The following is a 25,759-nucleotide window of genomic DNA, read 5'->3' as shown; positions in this document are numbered from 1 at the left end:
TTGCAATGGATTCCTTAAAGGAACTGTTCACAACTGCAAAAGAAATTTAAACTGGCAAACATTAATCTTTCAGGGAGGGCTAGTTTTATCAGAGAGTAATTTTGTAATGTTAATGTAAGTGGGTAATGTACTTGATTGAGAAATGATACAACCTGGGGAGGGGTTAATATTTAACTTTCTACAAGAGGCCCAAGTGTGCATGAGATCACTCATTTGGTTAATATGTGCCTAAGAACAAAAAATACATGCAAATGCCAAGTTAATATAAGTTCCATGTATTTCTAAATTATTTGTAAAAAGCCATATGTAACAGTTCAGCAACAACTGCCTATTTATACTTTTAGCTACGATTTTAGAGAAAAGGTCTGTGTCAAAAATACATGCATCTGTGCAAACATAAAGCTGCAAAACACTATATGTTCCATGTGTGACATTTGATCAATAGGGTGAAGTTTCTGCAGTGCCCAAATGTTCTGAATTCTGTTTTTGTGTTACACTGAGTTATGTATGTTCAGTTATGCTCTTTTTGGTTTTCATGCAGTGGAGCTATCTGTAAGGGAAGTAACTGGAAAAAAAAATGAAGAAAAAAGAACATCATGAAGGGCCCATGATTAAATCAGGGCAGAGTATGTGGCTAAAAGTACCAGATATCTAGAACAGACTCTCTTTGCCTGGACCAGCTGTGTTGTTGTAAGGTTTAGTGCCATTTTTCAGCACAAGATAGGCTATACATGGCTGCCATAATAAATGGTGGAGGAAGAGCCAGGGAAAACCCCAGAAAGAACCACCAACCCATAAGAAGCTTCTGGCAAGCTTTCTCACATAACCACATTGGCCGAATCCAAGACTCCAACCCATGCAGACAGAGGTGAGATGGCAGTGATCCATAATTGTGAGCACTTTAGACCTCTAGGTGACTCGGGACCCTCTGGACCAGCTGTGAAGTAACAAGAATATTGTACTGGTTGTACAGTCATAAAAACAAAGAATAAATGCCAATCTGATCATAAAAGACAAAACAAATGCAAGGATAAAAAGTATTTACTATTTTCCTTGAATTGTCATTAAAAAAATGTGTACAGACATCATCAAAGACTTATTTTTGAGGATAACAAAAGTTATTAAATAAAAAAAATGCATGTAAACATGATATGAATGTTTGACAAAGAAAGTTTCACAAACTAAATGTAGCAAAAGAATTGTATCAAGACTAGATAAGATGAAAAAATTCACTGATGCATTGATAATTGTTCCAGTTTCAATACTCATATTGATACAAAAGGCAAAGAAGCGAACAAAGTGATAAGTACATTATTAAATTGTCACAATCTTCAACAGTAACAAATAATTCATAGTCATCAGCCTCTTAAATTTTTTAAATTGAGAATTCAGTGACCCATTATGGCAGTTGTTTTGTATTTATGTGAAGCATGTTGTGAGGTATTCTGGTTATCGGTCATGTACAATTCTAAACCCAGATCTGTTGTAGATAAGATTTTCCTCATATTAGGAATTGCATTAATTAATCTTCAGTTTTTAAGATAATACCATATTGCCTTCCAAAATTTTAAGAAAAGATCTCAAACTAGTAATTGTTTTCTAAAATAAAATATTTTAATTTCATCAAAATTATTAAAGTAAGCTACAAGTTTTCTTCAAGCTCATACTGTGATATGAATGCAGAACCAGTGTTAGAACTATGGTCACCAATTAATTCTCGCCACTAACATGTTTGTAATGTGGTTATACAATGCTAAACAAACGCTTTGATGACTAAGACAAAATGGATGAAAAGGATGAGTTAGAATCACAATGATTAGCAGGTCATCTATTCGGATCTAGTTTGGTTATTGAGTCAAGTATAAGAATGTCATCTATTCAGAAGTAGTTTGGTTATTGAGTCAAGTATAAGAATGGCATCAGAAGACTTGAGAAGTCTAGATCTGTCTGCAAGCTCTATTACACGTCTATAACATTGTGGAAATACGACCAATATGTCAATACATCTGACGTAAATCAGACACGGAACGTACCACTTCTCATTTTTATTTAACGAAGAAAAGAAACACTTAAAAATCCATGTTATATTTTATCTGGTTATACTTACATCAAGAATGTTAGTGGTGATATTTCATCTTTCTTCATATATTTTGGTGACATTTGTGTTTACAGTACAATAGATGAATAGATGAAATTGGATTATTTTCTTCCAAGTTCACATGATACATAAACTGATTAAGAAAAGGAATTATTGCTGATACACTGTATATCTGATATCAACTACTCTGACTTGGAAATACCATTCATAAACTGACATTCACATGATGAACTAAGATGTATTATAGTTGTTGTTACTGGCAAGCTTTCTCACATATCGACATTAGCCGAATCCGAGACTCGAACCCATGCAGACAGAGGTGAGATGGCAGTGATCCGTAACGGAGAGCACTTTAGACCACTTGGCCACTCAGGGCCGCATGTATTATAGTAATCCTACCTTTAATATGAGACATGTATCACAATACATATTGGTACATAGCACAGGCATATAATTTCATCCATGAAAATTTTTTTTTACATTACATGTATTGATCAAATGAAAAAAAATGAATTGTAGTTTTTGTCAGGTGGAATGGAACAACTTGACTGTATGAGGAAAACAATTCAACTATATATATATATATATATATATATATATATATATATATATATATATATATATATATATATATATATATATATATATATATATATATATGTACATACACACACACAGTGTGACCCTGCTATAACACAGTAGTTGGGAGCCATAAAACCCGACCGCATTATATACCTAACCGTGTTATATGCAACCAAGCCAGTTAGCTGAAGAAAATGTAAACCCCCCCCTCAAAAAAAACAAATTGTGGGGGTGTGTGGGTAATAAATGCAGGCGGTAAAATATGTGCTTCTTCTGCACAGTTACCATCTTGAATTGATGCATATTAAATGAGAAATACACCTGTAGTGAAAACAGAGAAGACATAATAATATAATAGTTTACTTTATTTAGAGAACCATGAATTGGTACATATATGTGAATCCTGTTTATATATCAATGTCTAATGTACAGCATGAATAGAGTAACAAGACTGTGTACTCACCTGCAAACCTCATCATATACATTGAATCCACAAGTGATTCCATCGAAAATATGCACACACAGCTTTAAAATATTCATTAATTTTGTAACAGGTCATGTTGGTCTGAATTCAGTGGAAAGACATAGCACAATCACGTAACGTATGACGAAGCACATTTACTTTAAAGTACGTACCAAGTCGGTAAAAGTTAATTTGCATTTTCAGCCGCCGTTTTTTTTCCCTACAAAAAGGAAACTTTCACAGCACAGTTAATGTGTTCCAGTCACGTTGGAAAATGCAAAAATCCATCAAATTCCATCACTTTTGTTTAAGTTTGGTACTGACTTCCTCTGAAGAAAAGTTCTTTGCTGTTATTGAAAGATTGTAGTCAGCTTTCTATGATGAAGGCTGCATGCGCTATCGAAGTCACCGCTAAAGGACAGCTTTGGAGAACCAAACGAATGTCGATTTTTTACTGTGGCGGCAACATCAAATAATTGTATTGCATGATTGAGACTGGTATTTTTTCCATTTGCTGAGCATGTTTTCATAACAGTCGGTGCTTCAAAGGTAATCTGTTTCCTTTGAAATTTCAACAAACTATTTTATCTGGGTATATTTTTAAAAAGGAACTGGCTGTCATTTAGACTATTCTAGTTACTGTCCCTCCATGCCTACTGAATAAACCAATAAGTAAGATTTTTTTTTTTTTTACATTTGTGGTAGCAGTGTGATGCTGCCATCCATGCATGCATCTGAAAATTAACAAAAGGTCAACGGACGATAGAGATGCAGGTGTTTTGATGACAGGGATTATTACAGAAAACGTGAGCGGTCTGAAGAATTTAATTCTGAGTGAAACGAAGAGGAATTTTACTTACCATCCACATACAAATGTCAGTCTTTGTAAATATATTAATTACTAGTGAGCGGCCGAAAATCAGATGAAAGATAGATTACGAAACAATGCCTTGTCCGGTTGATCTACGTTACCAGAAATGTCAACAATAAAAAATCGGATATTTCACAACATACAGAACTCATGCTAGATGTCATCATAAGTGGATTATGATATAACAATGCACTGTTTAGATGGTTTGTCAGTATGGACAAAGAATTTGTTTATGTAACAATTGATCAATTTCAGTGCATTTTATATCCAGTTTGTGGCTTCCTTTCATGGGGCCTCTGAATTTCTGCACTCCAAACCAATGGTTGTATATAAAAGTTTAAACAGCCAACAATGTCGCCAACAAATAAAAAAGCCACATGGTATGTTTTGCAGCCAATAAAGAAAAACAATCCAAGTTTGCGACATTGGCGAAGACCTACGCGATCCCAGAATAAACTTTTTATGCATTTTTTCTTCTTCTTACTTCATGTACTAGAAAAATACATATAAAATTTCAGGAGCCAAGCCACGATCGTCTTGTATTATTCACACGCGATCTCTTCCCCAAAATGACAAGCAACTTTTTATGTTTTTTTCATACTTTTTAAGATTATTTTTTTGTGCACAAGAAAAATACATGTAAATGAAATTTTTGGAGCCATGCCACGACCGCGTTGTATCCGAATTCGCGTTATAACGGAGCTCGCTATAGCAGGGTCATACTGTGTGTGTGTGTATGTGTATATATATATATATATATATATATATATATATATATATATATATATATATATATATATATATATATATATATTAAACAATAACCCCTTTTGTATGATGGGGAAAAACCTAATACTGCAGAGGGATGTACAAAGCTAGACAATTAATGGTCCTGACTCTTTCTTCATGAACTAGTGAAATGACAGACAAGATAACTAGAAAGGTGTTTATAGAACACAGATGCCGCAGCATGATCCATAAAATATACCTACCAAACACTAGAGAGGTACAAGTGTAATATAAATGGCCAAAAAACCATAATGTGTGTATAAAACGTGTATGTCATAGATATCTGTTCTTAATGTTTATGCAGTATACCTGAACTAAAATGTGTTTTGTTTTGTTTTCACAAACAGTGTTATACAAGAACGGAGTGTTATACAAGAACGGTTTATTTACATCTTAAGTTATTTCAAAATACTGAGTTCAGTTCATCCAATGTTGCACAAGTAAAGTGTTTGCAGTGAGAAAACCAATTATCATAAGTTCTCAGGCCATGGATTGCACTAAAACCATGATACTTACAGAGTTAAGTCAGACAGTATTATCTCAACACAAAGTTTTTGTCAAGAAGCTGTTCACTTACAGGAGCAATCTTCAGATGTTGAGGTAGGTGAAAACAATAAAATTGCAATCTCTTTTCACTATCCATATTTTGTGACAGAACTGCTTGATATATTGGATGTTCCCATATTTATGCTAAATTTTACAGATAGTCAGACCTATGTCAAACAAAGCCATGTATTTAATTCAATATAGTCTGTTTTCAAGTTAGCCATTTTTTCATTCAAATGTTGCATGTATTAAAGGATAAGAAATTGTGTTCTTTTAAGTCTGAATGATTATTCTTTTTGGACACAGATTCAAGTATGAACCTTGGTTATTATAATAATAATCTTGTACAATAGTTCTGATGAAATGATTTCAAATTTAACAACTTCACGTTAGTGCATGCAAAACATATATCATTACATTTGTACTTGACCCTGTTTCACGTACTACACAGCTCCAATCACCACATTTTTAGCTGATTATTGATGTAGACCTGCTATCTTGGATGAAGAGTCATAGGAGATGGTGGGGTTTTGTATAACCTGTGTGCTGCTGTCGGTGGTGATGTCGACTTGGAGGATGACAGTGGTTTTCTCATGGTGGGGGACCACAGCTTCAGGACCAATGGGTCTGCAGTGATTAAGGGGGCTCTTAAGGGATCCTTAGGCAGTCTGGGAGGGGCTGGCCATTTGTGGTTGCTCCTTGACCATCTGACAAGGGCGGTGCAAATGAAAACACTTTGTGATCAACAACTGGATGCCATGATTATATGTTCCATTGTTAAATTATTCAGTATCACTATCTTAATAAAAAGTAATGTATTCAGTGTTACTATATGAGTAAAAATCAAATATATATGTATATATCCTACTTGTGGACAAAACATCATACAAATTCCATAATTTTATCACCCTTTATGACAGAATTGCACTGTATTCATAGTTGTGTAAATCCATATACTTTGATACCCTTTTGGTAGATGCAATGTTGTTCATTTTTGTGTTTAATTTATAAAAATTAATCATCCATATATCAATTAACTCAGTGTGCTCATTTTGTTTAATCTGTTGCTGGATTAACTGCGCATGAGTCTAATGTCAGATTCATTCTCTTATTCAAGCAAAATTCTTATTCATGAAATTGTTTTCAGGGTCTTCACTTTATCCCAATACAAATCATTATGGTGGAATCTACATATTACATATCTGAATAGCAGTAAACTTAAATATTTTAATTTATTTTCTAACTAGCATGGATCTGCAGCTGGTTTAAAATTCTTTTCCAATTAGGCAAAGTCCAAGATTATTAAAACAGTTCAAACACAAAGCATACTTTACAAAGTCTAATGCAACACACACTTTACCTAGTCTGTATGCAAAACTTGTCAGCAGGCCTACTCTAACAGAAATCTTTGAGTGAACACATTGATGTCTTAATCTTTAGCTCTGTATTACATCACTTATGTAATCTTCTTTTAATTTCTTAAGAACTCATTCTTTCATCCTTTTTCTGATCTGACAATTGTTCAAGTTCAAAAAGATCCTTCTTTATTTTTCACAGCCATTTAACATTCATAAATCACACTTTATAAAACCTGAGTCACTTGACATTGCCAATATTTGCAGAACTGACTGGTTCTCTGCCAAATCTCTTCATTAATATAATGAATATGAAAGGCAGAGTATCACATTAAATAAACCAGTCTGTTTTCTAAGATATTCATCATATAAAGCTGCTAAAAATAGAACACTAAGAAGGTGCATACTCAATTTATGTCCTCTTTTGAATATGCAAGCAATATGAGGGCGCTGTCTTTTCTATAATTTTCTTACACATAAGTAATGTTGGGGGGATGATATGGGTTTCAAAATAGGAAAACACAACTTTTTACTTTATTCTTATCAATGTACCTAAAATAATGATTCATACACAGAGGAGCTCAAGATATCATTCACTATAAAACTGTAACAATTGGCAGGTATGCGGAAATATTAGTTGGTAGGTATACTAAAATAATAGTTGGTAGGTATACTAAAATAGTGGTTGGCAGACATACTAAAATAATGACTGATAGGTAAGCTAAAACAATCTAAATGTGAGACAGACAGATTCACAGACAGCAGGGCTGAGCAAATCCCATAGCCTGACGTCCCGGACTAGTAATTTTTGAAGTCAGACAAGTAAAATTTTCCAAGTCGCTAGTCCTGGACTAGTGCTTTTTAAAAACATCGGGCTAGTCCTTATTTTCGTGCTTTAATCACTATATCTACCTTTATTTGGTCAATCATGCCCTCTGGGCATACTGAATACTTGATTCTACCCCTCTTCGTGTATACATTTACATCCTGTTACCGCTTGACTGCATATTGGGCTAAGCGACCAAATTATCGGCAAATCAAAACACGTCACACGAAAGAAAGCCAGTATAATCAATTAGCAGTGTTATAAGCAGTTTTGTTGCAATGAGTTTACTCAATCTAGATCATAACAAGCAGCTCACTATGATTTTAATCCAGCGAGTCAGTGTAATTAAATGAAAGAAAGGTACTTTACCGACATAAGTGTTGGTTTCCTTTATGAACTGATTAAATGACAGTAATGATTCTTTAATTTATAATTGATTATACTGATGATTAACTTCCATGTGTGATATTGTGTTTGAAGCGAAACAATTATGCTAATTAATAAGCTGTTTCAGTTCATATTTAAAAGAGAAAATTGATGTTATGATCACTTTAGAAGTAGTTGTCAAGCAAGCTGATAGTTACTCTGTGGATAAAATGAGTTTGCAAATTTTTTTCGCAAGGAAGGTAATAACGGCGATTCGTCAAAGGTAAATTTGTTTAAAAATGGAGGGATGAAACGTAAGACGGATACTGGGTGTGTGGTAGCTATTTCTGAGTGTGAACAAGGATTTAGTTCAATGAACTTAATCAAGACTTCTTTAAGGAATTCCTTAAACCAAAAGAGTTTATAAATGCTAATGAACATTTCTGCAAATGGACCAGAGCTTGAGGACTTTAACCCAGACACAGCTATCAACTGCTGGCTTAGTGCTGGTGCAGGTGGCAGACATATACATGGACATATTTTCAAATCCATCTGCTAAAACATATATACATGAACCGGAAGAAGCCAAATATATAACAACCAATGTTTTTTGAAAAATTAAATTCTTTTAAGAAATAATTATGTTGTATGTGATTTTTTTCTTCTTTCTATGGATTAAGTACATACGTCTCATCAAATCTCAGCAAGTGATTACCATTTTGGGACCAGTGAAAAGTAAGGTGGGACTAGTGAAGAGTAATGTGGGACTAGTGAAGAGAAAGGTGGGACTAGTGAATTTTCTTAAACCACTTGTCCTGGACTATTGGTTAAAAGAAAAATTTGCTCAGCCCTGGACAGGATATCACTATATGTCCTTACTACTGTTGTATGATACAAATTGCAAGAATTCAATAAAATGCCAAAAAAAACATGAAAAATATCACATTGTATAATACTTTTCCATGTAGAAAAGCAACGATTAGTACCAATAAAGTAACATTGTCTCTTTGGCTTTGTTTTTGTTAACCTGATCATAGTTCTCTCATGCCTGAAGAAGAAGAATACCAGCCACAAACTCCAGCAGACAAGCAAGTCCAACCAACATAGATGACCACTTCAGCTCTGGAAGGACTTTTGGTTGAGTAGGAAATTCATCCAGAATAAAATAAAATAGATACAGAGCACCTGACATCGCAAATACTGAAAAAAAGGTGGTATAATTTCAGTTGACCAAAAGCACACAAAAATACGACTGATTATACTCACGAGTCCAACAGCAAACAAAACAGATCTGATCGGCTGCTGCATAATATGTTGACAGATTATGGTCTTTGTCATTTGTTTGACAGACTGCTATTAACAAACTGATCTGCTGGTGCATGCAATGACAGATCTGGGTCTATGCAGTTTGCAGTTGTACTTGACAGTAAATTAAAAATTATTATCACTAATTAAACATAAATGACACATGAGATGATAGCATACTCAGAATACAATGCAATAAATGGCTAACAAGAAAAGGCAGGTGGGGCAGGTAAAGATGGTGACTTTATCTTTGTCCTTGGCATAAATCTGTTACATGCCAGGTTATCCATGGCACACATCTGTTACATGCCAGGTTGTCCAGGGCACACAATCATAAGAATCTAGATAGTTCAGACCTAATTTTTTTTATCTATTTACTTCAGCTGGCAGCATCTTTGATTACTAGGTGGAGACTTTATCTTCAAATGACAACGTCCACATGAGATATCATACACACATGCATGCACACACACAGAGATATTTTAATACCAGTGAAGGTCAGAAAACACAAATTAAAGAGGTCAAGTGTGTCTAAGGTCATTTACTTGGTTGACATGTACCTAAATTCCAAATGCAAAAAAAAAACAACCTGGGTTAACATGATGATTTTTGAGATTTAAAAGTATTTTCCTTTTCTTCTTTTCTTATAGTAATATTGGTTTCTTTTCTTATTTTTATTATTGGCAGACATATATGATAATTGATTGTTGGCATAATTTATGCAAACCTGAAAGATCTTATGCTATAGTCTGAACATACCTCCCCATTAGTTTGTACTGCCCTACCAATTTAAAAGATGAAAAGCACCAATGAGATAAAAGATGCACAGAACTAAGTTCATTTACTAACTTATAATTTCAAACATGATTATGCCCAAGCGGAACCCTAACACTGTTATCGTCTGCATGTTTCATTCCAAACAGAAGTTTTCAGTGTAAAAGACAACCTGTTTGCCAGTCATTTCTAGTTCCTGGACAAGTCCATTTTCAGTGAAGGGGTATATGCATGACTACACATGTATGTACATAGAAGGAAAACACGATGTCGTCTGCTTCAGATATTTACAATGTCAAATCAAGCAAAGGAAAAGAATGACAGTTACAAATATACCTTTCACGTGGATTTATTAAGCAGTTTAATTTCTATGTACACATTTTCAAAGGATATAACTCTAAACTTTCAACATTATGGTAATTCATTGAATTAATCGGCAGTTACTGAATAGGATGAACTATGCCACAATGTTGCCTGAGGAATTCAACTTGCCCATAGTGTACACAACTTGGAGCCATGTTAGTATGGAAGGTCCGTTAAGCAGAGAATGCCAGTTTTAGGGCCACTATGGTCACATTCAGGTTAGAAATTATAAATCCATGATTTGATCTGACTAAGTTCTATGCGCTTTTTAACACACTACAGATTACTGTTGAAATCAAGAGGGGGGTACAAACAAACGAAGAGGTATAGTCAGACTCTAGGATATTATGGTCTCTGGATAATAGTTACCTGACATAAAACATATTAAGGAAATGGCAATCTGTCTCTTGGATCGTAGAGTCTTGGGTATCCTGTGATCCATCTTGGTGGAGAGAAGCATATAGGCAGCAAGAGATAGTCCACCCCATGCAAAAAGACATGCAACTTGCAAAAGGTGATAACAAACTGAAAACAGAAAAACAAAATATAAAATGTTTCCCAAAATTTGCTGATCTAAAAGAGCTTTACAATGAAAGGCTACTGCAAATTCTATCCTAGTAAAATCCCATTTCTGACGACAATGATGCTGATTAATGGATGCATGCTTTCATGAAGATGAAAACAAGACAAAATTTACAAGTAAAAAATAAAACAATAAGAAATTCTAACTAGTCCTGACTGAACTGAAAAAGAGTGGTCAAGATGAGGAGGTAGTCTCATTTTAGAAGTTGTACCAAATCAATGGGAATAACCAAAAGAAGGTGTTTTAGCTGACTATTATGTCAGTGATGGTAAGGAGTCAAAGTTTTACTGCCTATTAGCCATAAAATGAGACGTGACAAATAGTGAACAATTAACTTATGTGTATATATATATATATATATATATATATATATATATATATATATATATATATATATATATATATATAACTTCTCAGCAGGATTGCTCTGACAGAATTCTCTGAGTGAACATGGTGAGCTCCTAATCATCTTTAGTAATCTTAAGCACTGTATTATGTTATTTATGTAATCTTCTTTTAAAATTCTTAAGTGCTCATTTTTAGTCCTTGTTTTGGATCTGATATTTTTTGCAGTTCAACAAGATCCTTCTCCTCTAATATTTTTCACAGCCATTTACCATTCATAAATAATACTGATAAAGTCCAAGTCACATGACATTGCTAACATACATCTTGCTTATGAGCTTTGTGTGACAAACAGAAAGAAGGAAGTCAAGAAACCAATAAGTCATCCTTCCCTGGATTAGGCTGGGCGAAATGCCTAATGTTGATCTATGCAATGTCTGACATCAGCATGCAAAAAGAAAATTAATTGTTCAATAGTCATAAAGATTTTTACTGGGCAATATGCTATATTTTAATGATAAGAAGAGGTATAATGGCCATATTTTCAACATTATGAGACATTATGGTTATGTTTACAATATGATGAAGTGTTATGATTCCGTTTATAAGCCTCTGCAACTGTGAAAATCATTTCTTTCTTTATCACTCTGTAACTTACAAGGCTCGTTAGTGAAGAATGCTGGTACTAGCTGACAGTCTCCTGGAAACTGACAAAACTTTGCCCACCAGAGTCCATAATGAACACCAGACAGCTCGAACCACATATGGGTGATTGCAGCAAGGGAAAAACACATGTTTGCTGGAATCAGAAGCACCAGTGATACTTTTTCGACTAGAAGCATTTTTCTGAGATCTGATGTCTTGTATTGGCATGATTTCGTTCGAAACATTCTACAAATTTAAATGACTCTCACTTGGAAACTTTTCTCCAGTTACGATCTTTAAAAAAAAGATCTGGTTTTAACTGCACTGTGTTAGAAAAATACATGATGTGCTAATTAATTTCTTTGTCTTTTTCCATAAATTTAAATATGAAATTTTGGTTGTAACAGTTCCGTCTCCTTCATAGGGTTGACGCAGGGCATGCCCACTCACAAAAAGATCCTCTCTCTTAGCAAGCTAAATCTTGTGTAAAACATTCATTTGGAATACCTGAAAATGAAGAAATTATACTGTAACTATAGGCAACTTTTATTGGGTGACTAATGTGCTAGTGTTCAACACTTAAGTCTGTGGCACTGTTCATCTATACAAGCAAAACTAGACTAACTTTCTAGACTAACTAGACTAACTTTCATGACTCAACATTGTATTATGGTAAGTCCAATGATTGTTAAATATACGTACATTATCACTTAATTAGAAACCGTATTATTTAAGACTCTCTGCCCAACCATCGACACTTTGCTACATATATGGGGTAAAAATTAGTTTTTAAAAAATCAAATATAAGCATAAGTACTTTTGTTACTTAAATATGAGTACAATACTTATGTTTTTCTAATTTAAGAGTTCAAGTCCTTCTAGCTTTTCTAATTAGGAGTATGGGTACTTTTCAAAAGTATTAATGTGTGAAAAAAATGAAATACTTTTGATACTGAAATTGGAATGAACTCAGGAGCCCAATACTGTACTGTCTGGATAACAATTCTAAGTATGAGTTATTTTCTTTGTAAATTAAGGTACTTTAAATTTTCAGACACTATAATTACAGATCAAAACGTTCAAATATAGCTCATATAACATCCATAAAATTAGATAATATCTGACTCAAATGACAGAGGATTGTGTTAAATAAAACTCCACAAAAATGAATCCTCAATAAGCCAGAGTCCCCCTAAGACCGAAATAATTTTTAGTCCCAAATTTTTCCTTCTTTAATATCATCATTGCCCACCTCGTAAACCAAAACCCCTCAACACCAAAGCAAATTTTGATCCCAAATTTCAATTTTATGTTCAAAAATACCCCATAAAACTGAAGATCAGATGAATCTTGAAAATATATTTTAGTTACTTTTCCAGACATGCAGGAATATATTAATTATTGTTAAGAGTTACTGTAGTGGTCTGATCTGTGAAACAAGGACCTGGATAATGTACCAAAGTCACGCTTGTTTAAGACAATACTTGACAAAAATGCTAACACAGATTAGGTCTGACAATAGGTTAAAGTCTCTGCATCATACAACGAGCCAGTATTTTTAGGCTAATTACATATATTAATAGCTAAATGTTTATAGGTAAGCCATTTAATAAGGTCGTGATTAACTGCAGATTATCTTATTGTGCTTGATGCTATTCTTTTGTATACATGATGAACAGAATACTGTTTGCTTGTTTTTTAAATTAGCTATTAGTTTTATTAACCAGGCATGTGGCCTTGCTTTTGATGCTTTGCCAACGGAGACCAAAAAACCAGTATTCTAAAAGTCAGATTCACTCAAATAATTTTCGATAGAGAAAAATAATCGTTACATACATGTATTTAAGTTGTTGTTGTTGTTGTTGTGGGGTTTAATGCCATTTTTCAGCACACGATAGGCTATACATGGCAGCCAGTATAAATGGTGGAGGAAGAACCCAGGAAAACCCCAGGAAGAACCACCGACCCACTAGAAGCTACTAGCAAGCTTTCTCAGATACCCACACTGGCTGAATCCTAGACTCAAACCCATGCAGACAGAGGTGAGATGGCAGTTATACATAACAGAGAGCACTTTAGACTACTCGGCCACTCGGGGCCCCATGTATTTAAGTAGCCATGACTGTCGCTTGACTTCACTTATAATTTGTGACATTTTGTATGCAGTGTTATGGTTGGGAAATTGAAAACACTTGTAATCAGCAATGTTCAAAAAACCTGCTGCTTTTAGGACATAAATGTTATAAACTTGCCAGTGACATATGTAGCTAACAGGAACTAGTTGATATTCATCAAAAGAATAAATTAGGTAAACAAATAGATAAGTCAGTGAAAGAGACAAATCCTTATGTTCTGTGACAATGCTATATTATGTAGACCTGATCTGCATCTGAGTCATGTGACTATGAAATGGTGTTCCAGTTTCATGAAAGCAATCAGGCCAATGATGAAAGCGATGAATATGATGAGGAGAATGTATATTCTGGACAGCCTGGCAGTGATATGACTGATAAAAGAGATAAGAAAGCTTCATGATGCTAAGGATGACCATTATCTGGCTAGGGCACAAGAAACAGTCATTAACACAAGCCACATTAGTTTAAGAATATAAGAAACAACAGACAGCACTCCAAGCTCTTGAACTGTGAATGTTATAAATTGTATGGAGTATTTAAACATCGTGGAGTATCATTCATAATTCCAATGTACTGTATGTCATTTCTCAGATGTTTCCTATGATAAGGACAATAGTTCTCTGTGAAGCAACTGTATTTATTCATATGACAGGACAAGATTTTTAGTAAGAATATATTTTGTTCAGCTACTTCTTCATTAAATGCATGTAATTAAAAAAACATAAAAAATAACAGCTTTCTTAATTTTGTGCACTTCTACACACAACAATGGTCTCATAGCTGTATTCTCTCTCTCTCTCTCTCTTCACAAAAACATTCAGACTTTTTCACGTCTGAAAAAGCCTCTGTAAAATGAAAGCTTCGCAAAACCACAACAATTATGACAAACCTTTATGCTACTGATGCATATATAAGACATTTTATAAGAAAATCTTTCAAAAGGCCATTGCAATATTTGTAATTTTATATATTTGATCTCAACAGAAGAAGTCAAGGATCACACCCCTTTCACAGATAGTTAGCACAACAGCAATGTACTGGTAACTATAAAGTGTCATCAAATTCCACCCAATGGTTTAAGAGTTGTGGTAATGGGCAGAGGGTATAAAAAAAACCTGATGCTTTTTAAAAAAGCATATGGATAATAAAATAAAACAGAAGATCCTTTCATTTAATGTTAAACATTGTCCACTTTTTCAGATACTAGTTTCCCAGTAATGTTCAAATTTACCATATACACCCGCTTCTAAGTCAGACTCAGCTGCAAACTGCATAGACCCAGATCTGCCATCACATAATACACTCGCAGATCTGGATCTGTACAGTTTATTATGAATAATCAATAAAACAAACAACATAAACCCTGATCTGCCAGTGAGGCTGGTGAAATTTCCCACTTGTGGTTTAGGAGATAGACTTTCTGACAAACAGGAAGATGCTTAATCGGCAGAGGGCGTTATGACAAAAACCTCTAATGCTAAAACCTGCTATGCATGATCGCTGGTGCAGCACCATTAAATCTTAGAGCCAGATCAAGACTGGTTTGATTTTTCATGTCAATATTCATTAGGATCTTAGTGACAAACAAGCAGTTTCGCACATCACCAAAAACAAAGCATTTGGGCTAGTATCAATCAAGAAAGCAAGGAAAATTTAGCTGGCAAGTTAAAAATATTACCTATTAAAGACTGAATTCGTTTTCTGAGAAAAGCCAAATTACTGTACGAGATATCCAATAACTGTGCTCCTGAATATTTACAATCACTATTCCAGTGTAGGTTACCTGGCAATACTCCCCACATGCAATCTATGTCTACCAAACAGTATAAAATTCCCAAACCAAATAAGGTGTTACATATATTTGATTTAATTTATATTGAATTTAATTTAACTGTCTGTTTGTAAGTTTTAATTTTTTAAAATATTTTTAATTTCATTACATGTCAATGTAATGTAATTTTGTTTACTAGAAATTTGATATTTTCCAGAAATTTCAGTTTGACTTGAATCTTTTCATAAAGACCTAATAATAGAAACACTGTTTCTATTTCTGACCTAGTTCCTGGCCTTGAATGAGGGTCAAGTAAACAACTTTTTATATTATTTTTTTATTCTAGAGTAAAATGATTGGTTTTTATCAAAGTCATAATATGTATACATGATATGTAAACAACCTCTATTTCACAAATCTGGGTTTTCCGAAACCGCACAGTAGTCAGGTTTTATATCGATGTCTATAGAGGTATTTCTCGGTAGCTGCACTTTTTTTCTTTACACTGGAAAGTGTCTGCTGTGGCAGTTTGGAGTTCTATTTAGTTTTTATTCAGATTATTTTGATTTTAAAGCATAATTCTTTCTCCTGGAAACATCTGAGTGCTTATACAGAATTCTTGGACAAAGATATTTATTTAAATTTTATTCAAAATTCAAACACCAGAATATTATTTACTGTGGTTCACAAAGGACTGTACACATCAGCTATATACTGACTAGAGTATACGTCATCGCCTTCCATTTTGGATTTTTTCCTCATTACTCGAACTTGAATTCATTAGAACATTTCATTACAAGGACTTCTAAAATTTAATTCATGATTATTCTTGGATTATTTTTGGATTTGATTCTTAAAACTGTAATTTCTTAATTTTTTCAATTTTACAAAGTTTTTTTCAAGGGAAAATAAATTATTTCTTTAATTTTTCAAAGCTTGTTGTTTTCACTCTTTCTTTTGTTACTGTTTATTTGAGCCTAAACATGAAACACAAGAAAGGAATTATTTTTTAAAAGTTTCCAATACTCTGGAACTTTGCTCTGGAGTAGTATTCCATTTGAGATTAGAAATGCTCACTCTATTTTCTTCTTCCAAACCCAATAAACCAGTGGCTTCAGAGATGCAGCTAAAATAAATAAATTCCTTTGTATGAGGGTCTCAAGGTAGATTAGTTCTTAGCTAATTGTGTTACCCTGTTTAAATAAAGTCATTATTATTATTATAATTATTAACTGCAGAGGCAGTAACCTTAACAAAAATTGCAACAGCAAAATGCATAGTTGGTTTACACATATTCAAATGATTATTATAAAATGCAAAAAGTCTCCCTCTGACCCATTGAAAAATGTAAGACTAGTTGCAATCACATGATTCTGTCATAAACTCAGACTCAAAATGAAGAGGGCAATAACTTCAATAAAATGTCACAGGAGTATAGTGATTTGTCAATATAAACACCTTCAGATTTTGATGATAACATCCCCAAGTTGCATGGCCATCAAATGAATAAATGCTTTCCTATGATTCTGTCATATACTGCATTCAGCAGCAAGTCAAAAAGGGCAATAACTCATAAAAACTGCAAGAACAAAATTATTTGTCAAAATGCATATTTTCAGGTGATAAATGTGCATCTTCAGGCAATGATCATAATATTTCCATTACATAGTTTCATGGTAATTCATACAAATCTGTGGGACTAACTGTACTAATGATACTGTGTTATAAACTGCATTAAGTTACAAGTTGAAATGGGCAATAACTCTCCAAAAAATTGCAAGAGCATATGGACTGGATATCTGCATTTTCAGGTTATTACCATAATACTTAATTTTCATGGCAATCTATCAAAAAAAGCAGGACTAGTTGTGTTAATGAGTGCCAGATGTAAGGATGGATGGATACAAGGATTATTATATACCATACTATAGATGTGAGAATACGAAAAAACAAGAATCTTGCAAAGGGGCTGACACTCACCATGCTGAAAAAGTATTTGCAGGAATTTAATACTTTTCCTTCTTTATAACAGCTGATTGCTGAAACCATTTCTGATATTCTTGAATGATTTTCAGTATAGCCACTGTGGCATTCATTTAGGAGCATCAAGAACATGGGCTGAATGTGTAGTGTAATGTTTCATGGCAATCTTCCATGTAGTTTACAAAGAGTAGCAGTAACAAATTTGTGCTAATGGATGGATGAATGAACAATTATTGTGTTATCTGAATACATACGAATATCCTGCACTTGATGAGGGACAATAAGTGCTTGCAGCACAAATGGACATGTATTAACTACTCAACCAGTAAATTAGTGTGATTATGGTCAAAAGTCTCTGCACATGTGCAACTAGTCTGGTGTACTGCCCCCATGCACAATAACAAAAGGCTAGTCCTGACCAATCAGAAAAGGTTGCATCCATAGGCATAATGAATAATACAGTGTTGTGTTTATTTATGTATATTTAATTGCATTGTTTGTTAGGTTTTTCTCCACGTGTGTGTGTGTGTGTGTGTGATTTTGATTTTAACATAGCTTTGTGTGTGTATATCTGTGTGTGATTTTGGTTTAACATAGCTTTAACAAGTTTTCTGTCATATTGTTACAATGTCTGCACTGTGGCAGTTTATAAGTGATGTCAAGTACCGGGGGATAATGTTCCACCCAGTCACATTATCCTGACACTAGGTCGACCAGTCCTTACACTATCCTCGTAATGCTGAGTGCTTTGAGAGGCTGCTGTAAATACCATTTTTATAAGTCTTTGGTATGACTTGGTTAGGGTTCGAACCTGTGACCTCCCACATCTGACGTGGATGTTGTAACCACTAGGCCACTGAAGCAGTCCTATGATTATGTTATATATAATTGTATTTTGGACTTGACCTTGCCCAAAATCAAGTTCATGTTGTACATGACCAGTAACTTAGTTTGGTAAACAATAATACATAGTTAATATTTCTCTACGAGTGTGAGTTAAGTATCAATATCAGTAGAGGTAAACATATTTATTTGGGTCTCAGTATAGGATGTTGGTATTTAACATGAAATAATCTGTGGTACCTTATATTTACCACATTCCTTATTATAATTGTTGTAACAGATTTTGATTTGTTTACAACACAGATTTTGCTAGAAATGAACTTTAGGCCTAAATCCTGGCTCTTCTTTTTTGTCTTAGTTTCTATTACGATCTTTTTTATTTGAAAAGTTATTCATTCTTGTTTTAAAATCTTTAGGTGGAATCAATCTTATTGTTGTGTCTGGTATTTAATTTGGGTTGAAATTTTTTATTCACATAATTATTCACTGGAAACACAAAGTGCTCTTAAATAATATTCTTGGACAGAAAAATTCACTTTAAATGATAGTGAATTCAGACATGGACATCTTGGATTATATTACTGTGATTGTTTGTATATTTTCACACTTCAGGCTATTGGTACATAAGTACATTCAAGACTACATTGACAGTAATGCCGTCAGCACTAGATCTTTTTTTGAACACAAGTGGAATTTAATTAAAACTTTATTCATTAGGACTGGTGATAGAACTTTCTGGATCATGTTTTTAAATTAATTCATGTATACTGTAAGTTTTTTTCAAAATTTCACTCTGTATCCTAGGAAAATAAATTATATGTTGAATTTTACAAAACTTTGTTTTCACTCTTTTCTATTACCCTGTACTTTGTTTAAGATGATAGAATCGTAAGAACAGAATTATACCAATGTATATTGTTTTCGATAAACATTAATGTGCAGTGACAATTTTTAGCAGAAATTAGATGATGACGAGAGAGTGTCATCACAAAAATAATCGATAAGCAACAAAGAAAGTTAAAGAATGGCAAAGAAAATAAGCACAAATGGTTGAAGTATATCACAGGACAGGCTGTGATGCTGTAGAGTTTCTGCAAAGAGTATTCAGATAAGTACAAAAATGTAGGGGGTACTACATTTATTATGCATGCTGTGAAATACAGTTGTCATTTTGAGTTGATGTATATGAATAATAAATGTTCAATAAAAAACTGAACTAGATTCCTTTAGATTTTAGCAGAATCAGTGAAATTCAGGCAGGATCAGTACAAGTTTTACCTGTTAATCTTGTGGGTTAGTGATAACACATCTTAATTTCGAGCCCTGCAGGAAACAATTTAATATTCTTGGTGGACTCAGTAGAGTACAATAGTAGTAAAATGGCCACATTTCAATTCCATCACTGAAAGGACATTTTCTATTCTGAGAAAGATTCTGTCTGACCCTTCAGTAAAAATGATCGAGTCATACTATGCCATCTCCTAAGTGTTGAGATTAACAATGATGATAACTGCCACAAATGTAATCCTGATCTATTTAGAAAAGCTAAAACTGGTTGTGCTGCATATAAGAACAGTACGAAACTCAACAAATTACTGTGAAAAGCCTATTGTGATGAAAATATGCATATTTTACAACAGAAAAAGGTATTTTGTTCAATATGTGTCATTTTTGTCCATCTGCATGCCTTAAATCAGGCTGATAAAAATCCTCTCTGATTTGAAGTCAAAACTCCTGACCAAATTTTGCAGACCTCCCGATATGTCCTATGATGATCTCTGTTTTGTCACATGTATGGGTATTATTGCTCTATCATATCAGTAATTGTCATTTAGCCTATCTTACTACATCACTGTTTCATGACATCACCTCCATAATGAAATGCTCATGCAGCTGTTTCAATCAACTACAACCACTTTTGATTTTTTGTAAATTTACCCAAACAGCCTTCACCCAACTAAACTAGACCAACAGCCTAGTGTCTATCAAGCATTCACCCAGCTAAAGTAGACAATGTGTTTAACAACCCTTCACCCAATAAAACTTGACCTATAATGTCTACCAAACCTTTAATTAACAAGCTAAACTTATAGTGTTCACCAAACCTTCAATGCCAGCAAAACTAGACCCAGTGTTAACCAACTGTTCACTCAACAAAACAAGACCATAGTGTCTACCAAGCCTTTACTCAACAAAACAAAACTCATGTCTACCATGCTTTCACCCAACAAAACTAGACCCATAGTGTCTACCATGCCTTCACCAACAAAACTAGATGATGCCTATCAAGCCTTCAGCCAACAAAACTAGACCAGTGTCTACTAAAACTCCACCCAACAAAATTAGACCCATATTGTCTCCCAAGCTTTCACACAACAAAACCAGACCCACAGTGCCTACTAAGACTTCACCCAACAAAACCAGACCCATAGACTAGTGTTTTGTCATGTCTTCACTGACAAAAACAAGCCTAAAAAGAGTAAAATTGGCAAAATTCAGGTAATGTAGAAGTAGTTTTTGCAAACCTTCTCTATCTACCGTCAAAAAGACAATGGCATGTAAAGTTGTATTATTATAATAAGTCCAAGTCAGAGAAGTGCTCAGCTTATAGCAATAACAACTTAAATAGAGGGTGCTTCAGTCAGCCCAAGTGCGACCATCTTATTATTTTTGTACAGAGAGGGTACCCATCTTTACGGGGCTCCCGTTGTTTTAACTTTGGATAATTTCATGAATAGCGGGAACATTTTAGGTGATAACCTGCGCAAAGGAAACCATTTGGCCTCCTTTTAAACTATACGTTATTGGCAAGAATTTGAGATGGCTCAGAGAATATTTTCATGAAAAATCCACAAAACGTGTGGTTCATGGAGGTTTTCACGTAGGAGGTTTTATTTATGTATCTAAATATATAATGTGCCAAGAATATTGTGGTACTTATCATCATTTCATGGAAATGAGGTTGTATTATAACATACCCACCATGTCATCTTTAACTGGAAAAGTGTGTCAGTACTCTCACTTGAGCACCTGGTAGAGGTAGCAACCATAAAGTTTGACCTTTTATCAATAAAGTACAATGAAATCTGTGACAACATGAAATCATGTTATCAGTATAATATATATATATATATATATATATATATATATATATATATATATATATATATATATATATATATATATAATACTGTATTAAGTGTATTAAGGTGATTTATTGTAAGGTACTTTACTGACGAAACGTCAGACTCATTTGGTAGCAACTATATACTCAATGAATATAACTATCGTTGCTACCGTTACCTGTAACCAGCAGTTCAAGCTTGTTTTCATTATTACTGCTACAAAATAGTATAAAACCTGCTTGATACCTTTGGATATGAAATTAATGTAGTAGTAAAAAAGATTAATACAAATTTATGCTTGTATCTTCACAGATGAGATGTGATTGTTTTCTGTTTGAACAATAAGACGCCCCCAACCCCCCTATAATAAATTAAAAGAAACTTCTTAAGTTTTTAAGGTTACTCAAAGCTCAGGCTGTTGTAGCATCCATACCTCCTGCATAAGCATCTTCATTTGTCTGTGATCTTGTTGTTATTTTACAATGTTTAAAAACTAAGTTACTATTGTTTGGACAAAAAATGCCAGCACAATCCAACTTTGCAATAAAGCAACTGCAAAATAAATAAATAAATTAAAAAAATAAAAAAGTATATACAGTACTGTATTTAACTTTTCTCAATAAATATTAGAGAAAAATAAATATTTTATGTAAACTTTCAATCATAAAAACAATATTTTAGATGAATTAATCTAAACAAATCTAATACAGGTAGGCATTTAAAAGGAATAAATACCTGGATTGTTTTGCTACAATGTCGTTTAAGATTTATTTTGAAAAGTAAGGAATCTGATGTTACCAATCCCTTTTGTTTTTCACTTTCACATGAATAAAACATGAACAAAAACAAGCTTTACACAAAATATGGTTTTTGTATTGGACATACACACTTTTGTAAATAATGAGTAATTAAAGCTGCAAATTCTGGATTGGACGAGGCACATTTCCACAAAATTTCCTTTTATATACCACATACATTTGTAAATTATGCCTTAAGAACAGTCTGGTTATATTCTTTAATGACTGCTTCATTATTTAACCCAGAAAACTTTCCATTACTGGATTTGTTTTCAGTATATACACTGTACAAAAAATGCTCACTTTTTGAGAATTCTTGCTTTTTGCAGGCAATAAAATAAGCTGTTTGTACTTGCTATGAGCAAAAACCATGAAAAGGAGTATACTTTATTTGCTAATTTGTTATTTCTGATGCTTTGACCTTCTCAAAAATATCATATTTATTAACCTGAGATGAAATATTTAAAATTTGGGATATTATCCCTACAGTTTAGATGTTCGCTTTTCTGAGTTTTACTGTTACAGATGAAAGCAAAATATAAAATTCATCTTCCGAAAAGAGTTACCTCGAAAACAGATTCTTCTCCAATAACCTTCATATATAACGGCTAAGCAACAGAAACATTGTGCATATACATGGGTATGAAAGTCACTAAAATTAATTAGTAAGATGATCTAAGGAAAATATAATTCAATAAATGCGCTACCCTATTCAACAGCCTCTTTCAACCAGTTCCTCGTTCCTGATTAAACTTTGGTTGATTGGACGCTTGTTACAATTAGTTTATTTTTTTAAAGCGTTTGAATGATTGTGATTACCTACAAAAATCCCCTCTCGCTGATAAACAACGCACTAGTCTGACGTTTTATCAATAAAGTACGGCAAAATCTCTGACAACATGAAATCACCTTATCGGTTATGTAAATGACACAAGGAGTGCAACATGGGGAATATTGGGACTGTATACGGACAAGGGAAAGTGGGGTTGTTGTATAGGGACGATAGGAATGGAACAGGTGAGGTGTGGTCACGGTACTGAATATTGGTAACAATGTAGCACGGGGCTGACCTGAATACGCGCTACTCTAGGGAGAGACAAATACAGGAGAGGCATAGACGTATACAACACAAAGACATAGATTGATGAACATCAAGGGACAATGGACCTTGAAGATTTATGGGCCTGTCTAGGGACAATAGGAAAATTGTATAGGGCCTCAGCCTGTCTAGGGACAATGACCGTAGCGGGCCAAACACAACAGAGACAGGGACAGACATATACTAGTACAAGCCTGAGATTTATATTTCTCATCCATGAGACAGAAAAATCTAGCTGTTTAGCTAACCTTACTTTTCTTATCTCAGTCTAGTCATCTCAGACCAGACGTCTCAATCAAGGTGTCCACGCGCTCAGAACTATTTTTAAAAACATCAATCCTTGTTGTATTCTGCTGTGCCTGACGTAGTTGTTCTAAAATCAGACAACAAGAACAACAAATATATAACAAAAACATAATAATTTAAGGTCAGTCCATCTTTGAGAAAACACCATACAAAAGCATTTCGAGAGAGACAAAGACACACACGCATACGATGTCGAGCTTTTGGTTTGGTAGTACGCTAGTTTGTTCCACACAGCATGGTCAATTTTAACCTATATGCAGGCCAAGCTCAGTACATGTTCAGGTCAGCGTCATTAAATGTAGCTAAAGCTAGCTAACTAGTTTTAAATACATCGTGTGAAACAAATTACCTTATATATTGTTAGCAACATTTAATGACGCTGACCTGAAAATTGACTGTGCTACAGATAGGATACAATTCTCAACGCTGTTTGAAGTGAACTATGACAGAAAACAATGATCTTTGCAAACATTATAGACATATACATTTCATAGCCTCCCAACTCCCTTAACAACTGGGAAAACTTCGTAGCGGTCAGAAATGTGTTATGTCAAACATGCTTTATTCTAATTTTGTTAAGCATATCCATTGTGCCCCAGTTGAATCAGGAAGATATTTACAATATTTAATGGCAAATAATGCACTTAACAGCCAGAAGGAATCATTTATCCGTCAACACATTAATTCATAAGCAAATTTCACAGTAGCACTTGCCATATTTCCAAGACAGAAAAATAAATTGTCAAAGAATCCGTGAACTTGAAAGTTTCGCACATGGTTATCTGCTAGGGTTCGTATCTGGAGGGTCTTTTATACACCAGGGTAATTTTACAATCAATATTAAGGACAACACAAGTATATCACAAACAGTTTCACCTCCTCCAAAGAAAGAAGCGTTATATACGATAGTGACACATCTCTAATTACCCATGAATAATCTTAAGCAAGATGTTACTCTTCGTTACAGCTTGTACTAGGTATAACTACAGTAGAGCGGAGAAGCAAGTATCGTTTTAGTATTTACAATATAACTTTTCAAAATTGGAAGTGATGAAAATAAAATAGTTTCTTCTAATAAATATTAATTATTTATTGTCAATTACATATAACATCCATATATTAAATGTGATAATACCTCATTACTTTGTGACGTTTTATGATGTTATTTTTCTTTGCTCACGCTTATAAACTGTGCACTTCCGAAGCAACGGTCACATCACAGCCCTCATGAACATATTTGTATTCATGCGCCGCATGTAAACATTGGGACGTGAACACTAGTGAATAAATCGTTTTATTTTAAAGAAAAATATTGGGTGAGAAAAATAATCTACGTTTTTTTTTTCTTACCGAGACAATGAAATCCCAGTCGCGGGGTTACATTATATGTCTCCCCACTCGGGCAAGCTTCATGGGGAGACAAATAATGTAACCCCATGACTGGGATTTCCTTGTCTCGGTCCAAACCACAACATAAAATCTATATATCCTATACGCAGGCCTAGCTCATATATATATATATATATATATATATATATATATATATATATATATATATATATATATATATATAAATTGCTTAGATCTACAACAATGCACTGAGTAATAGGCTAGCTATAATAAAAGTTCGTATGATGATTACTGCAAGGATGTTATTATTAGAGTTACAAAATTTGTTTTTTTAACTCGATTGCTATCAAGTGGTCGAGGGATATAAACATTCTTGTAAGTTTTTGGTATGACTCGGCCGGTGATCGAACCCACGACCTCCCGCATCCGAGGCTTACGC

General features: G+C 33.8%; 1 protein-coding gene across 3 annotated transcripts; it reads right to left on the bottom strand.

Moving 5' to 3' along the window:
* Positions 1-1,025: 1,025 nt before the first annotated feature.
* On the bottom strand, positions 1,026-23,338 carry LOC149805349 (uncharacterized). 3 transcript variants are annotated; one of them, XM_089949523.1, is made up of 5 exons: positions 23,273-23,338; positions 11,925-12,418; positions 10,708-10,863; positions 8,924-9,096; positions 1,026-6,056 (listed from the first exon to the last, which is right to left on the bottom strand). In XM_089949523.1, exons 2-4 carry the CDS (start codon positions 12,154-12,156, stop codon positions 8,939-8,941), a joined length of 546 nt encoding a protein of 181 aa, XP_089805649.1. In that variant the 5' UTR covers positions 12,157-12,418; positions 23,273-23,338; the 3' UTR covers positions 1,026-6,056; positions 8,924-8,938. The 3 variants fall into 3 exon arrangements, with proteins under 3 accessions (XP_089805649.1, XP_089805631.1, XP_089805642.1); XM_089949505.1 differs by having other exon boundaries at positions 1,026-9,096; XM_089949516.1 differs by lacking the exon at positions 23,273-23,338 and adding an exon at positions 23,132-23,260 and having other exon boundaries at positions 1,026-9,096.
* Between the last annotated feature and the right edge of the window lie 2,421 nt (positions 23,339-25,759).

This window comes from Sinohyriopsis cumingii, chromosome 2 (genome assembly GCF_028554795.1).
Source record: "Sinohyriopsis cumingii isolate HCF-2022 chromosome 2, ASM2855479v2, whole genome shotgun sequence".
In the NCBI taxonomy this organism is placed as follows: domain Eukaryota; kingdom Metazoa; phylum Mollusca; class Bivalvia; order Unionida; family Unionidae; genus Sinohyriopsis; species Sinohyriopsis cumingii.
The sequence above is the reverse complement of the archived record's forward strand: the minus strand, read 5'-3'. Positions and strand labels throughout refer to the sequence as shown.

Bases quoted from the DNA above. Each gene is read 5' to 3' on its own strand.
- LOC149805349 (XM_089949505.1), bottom strand. From the start codon at position 12,156: ATGTTTCGAACGAAATCATGCCAATACAAGACATCAGATCTCAGAAAA. The intron at 10,864-11,924 runs GTAAGTTACAGA...TTCTGTTTTCAG, and splicing joins ATTCTTCACTAACGAGCCTT to TTTGTTATCACCTTTTGCAA. The intron at 9,097-10,707 runs GTAACTATTATC...CCTTTTTTTCAG, and splicing joins CTTAATATGTTTTATGTCAG to TATTTGCGATGTCAGGTGCT.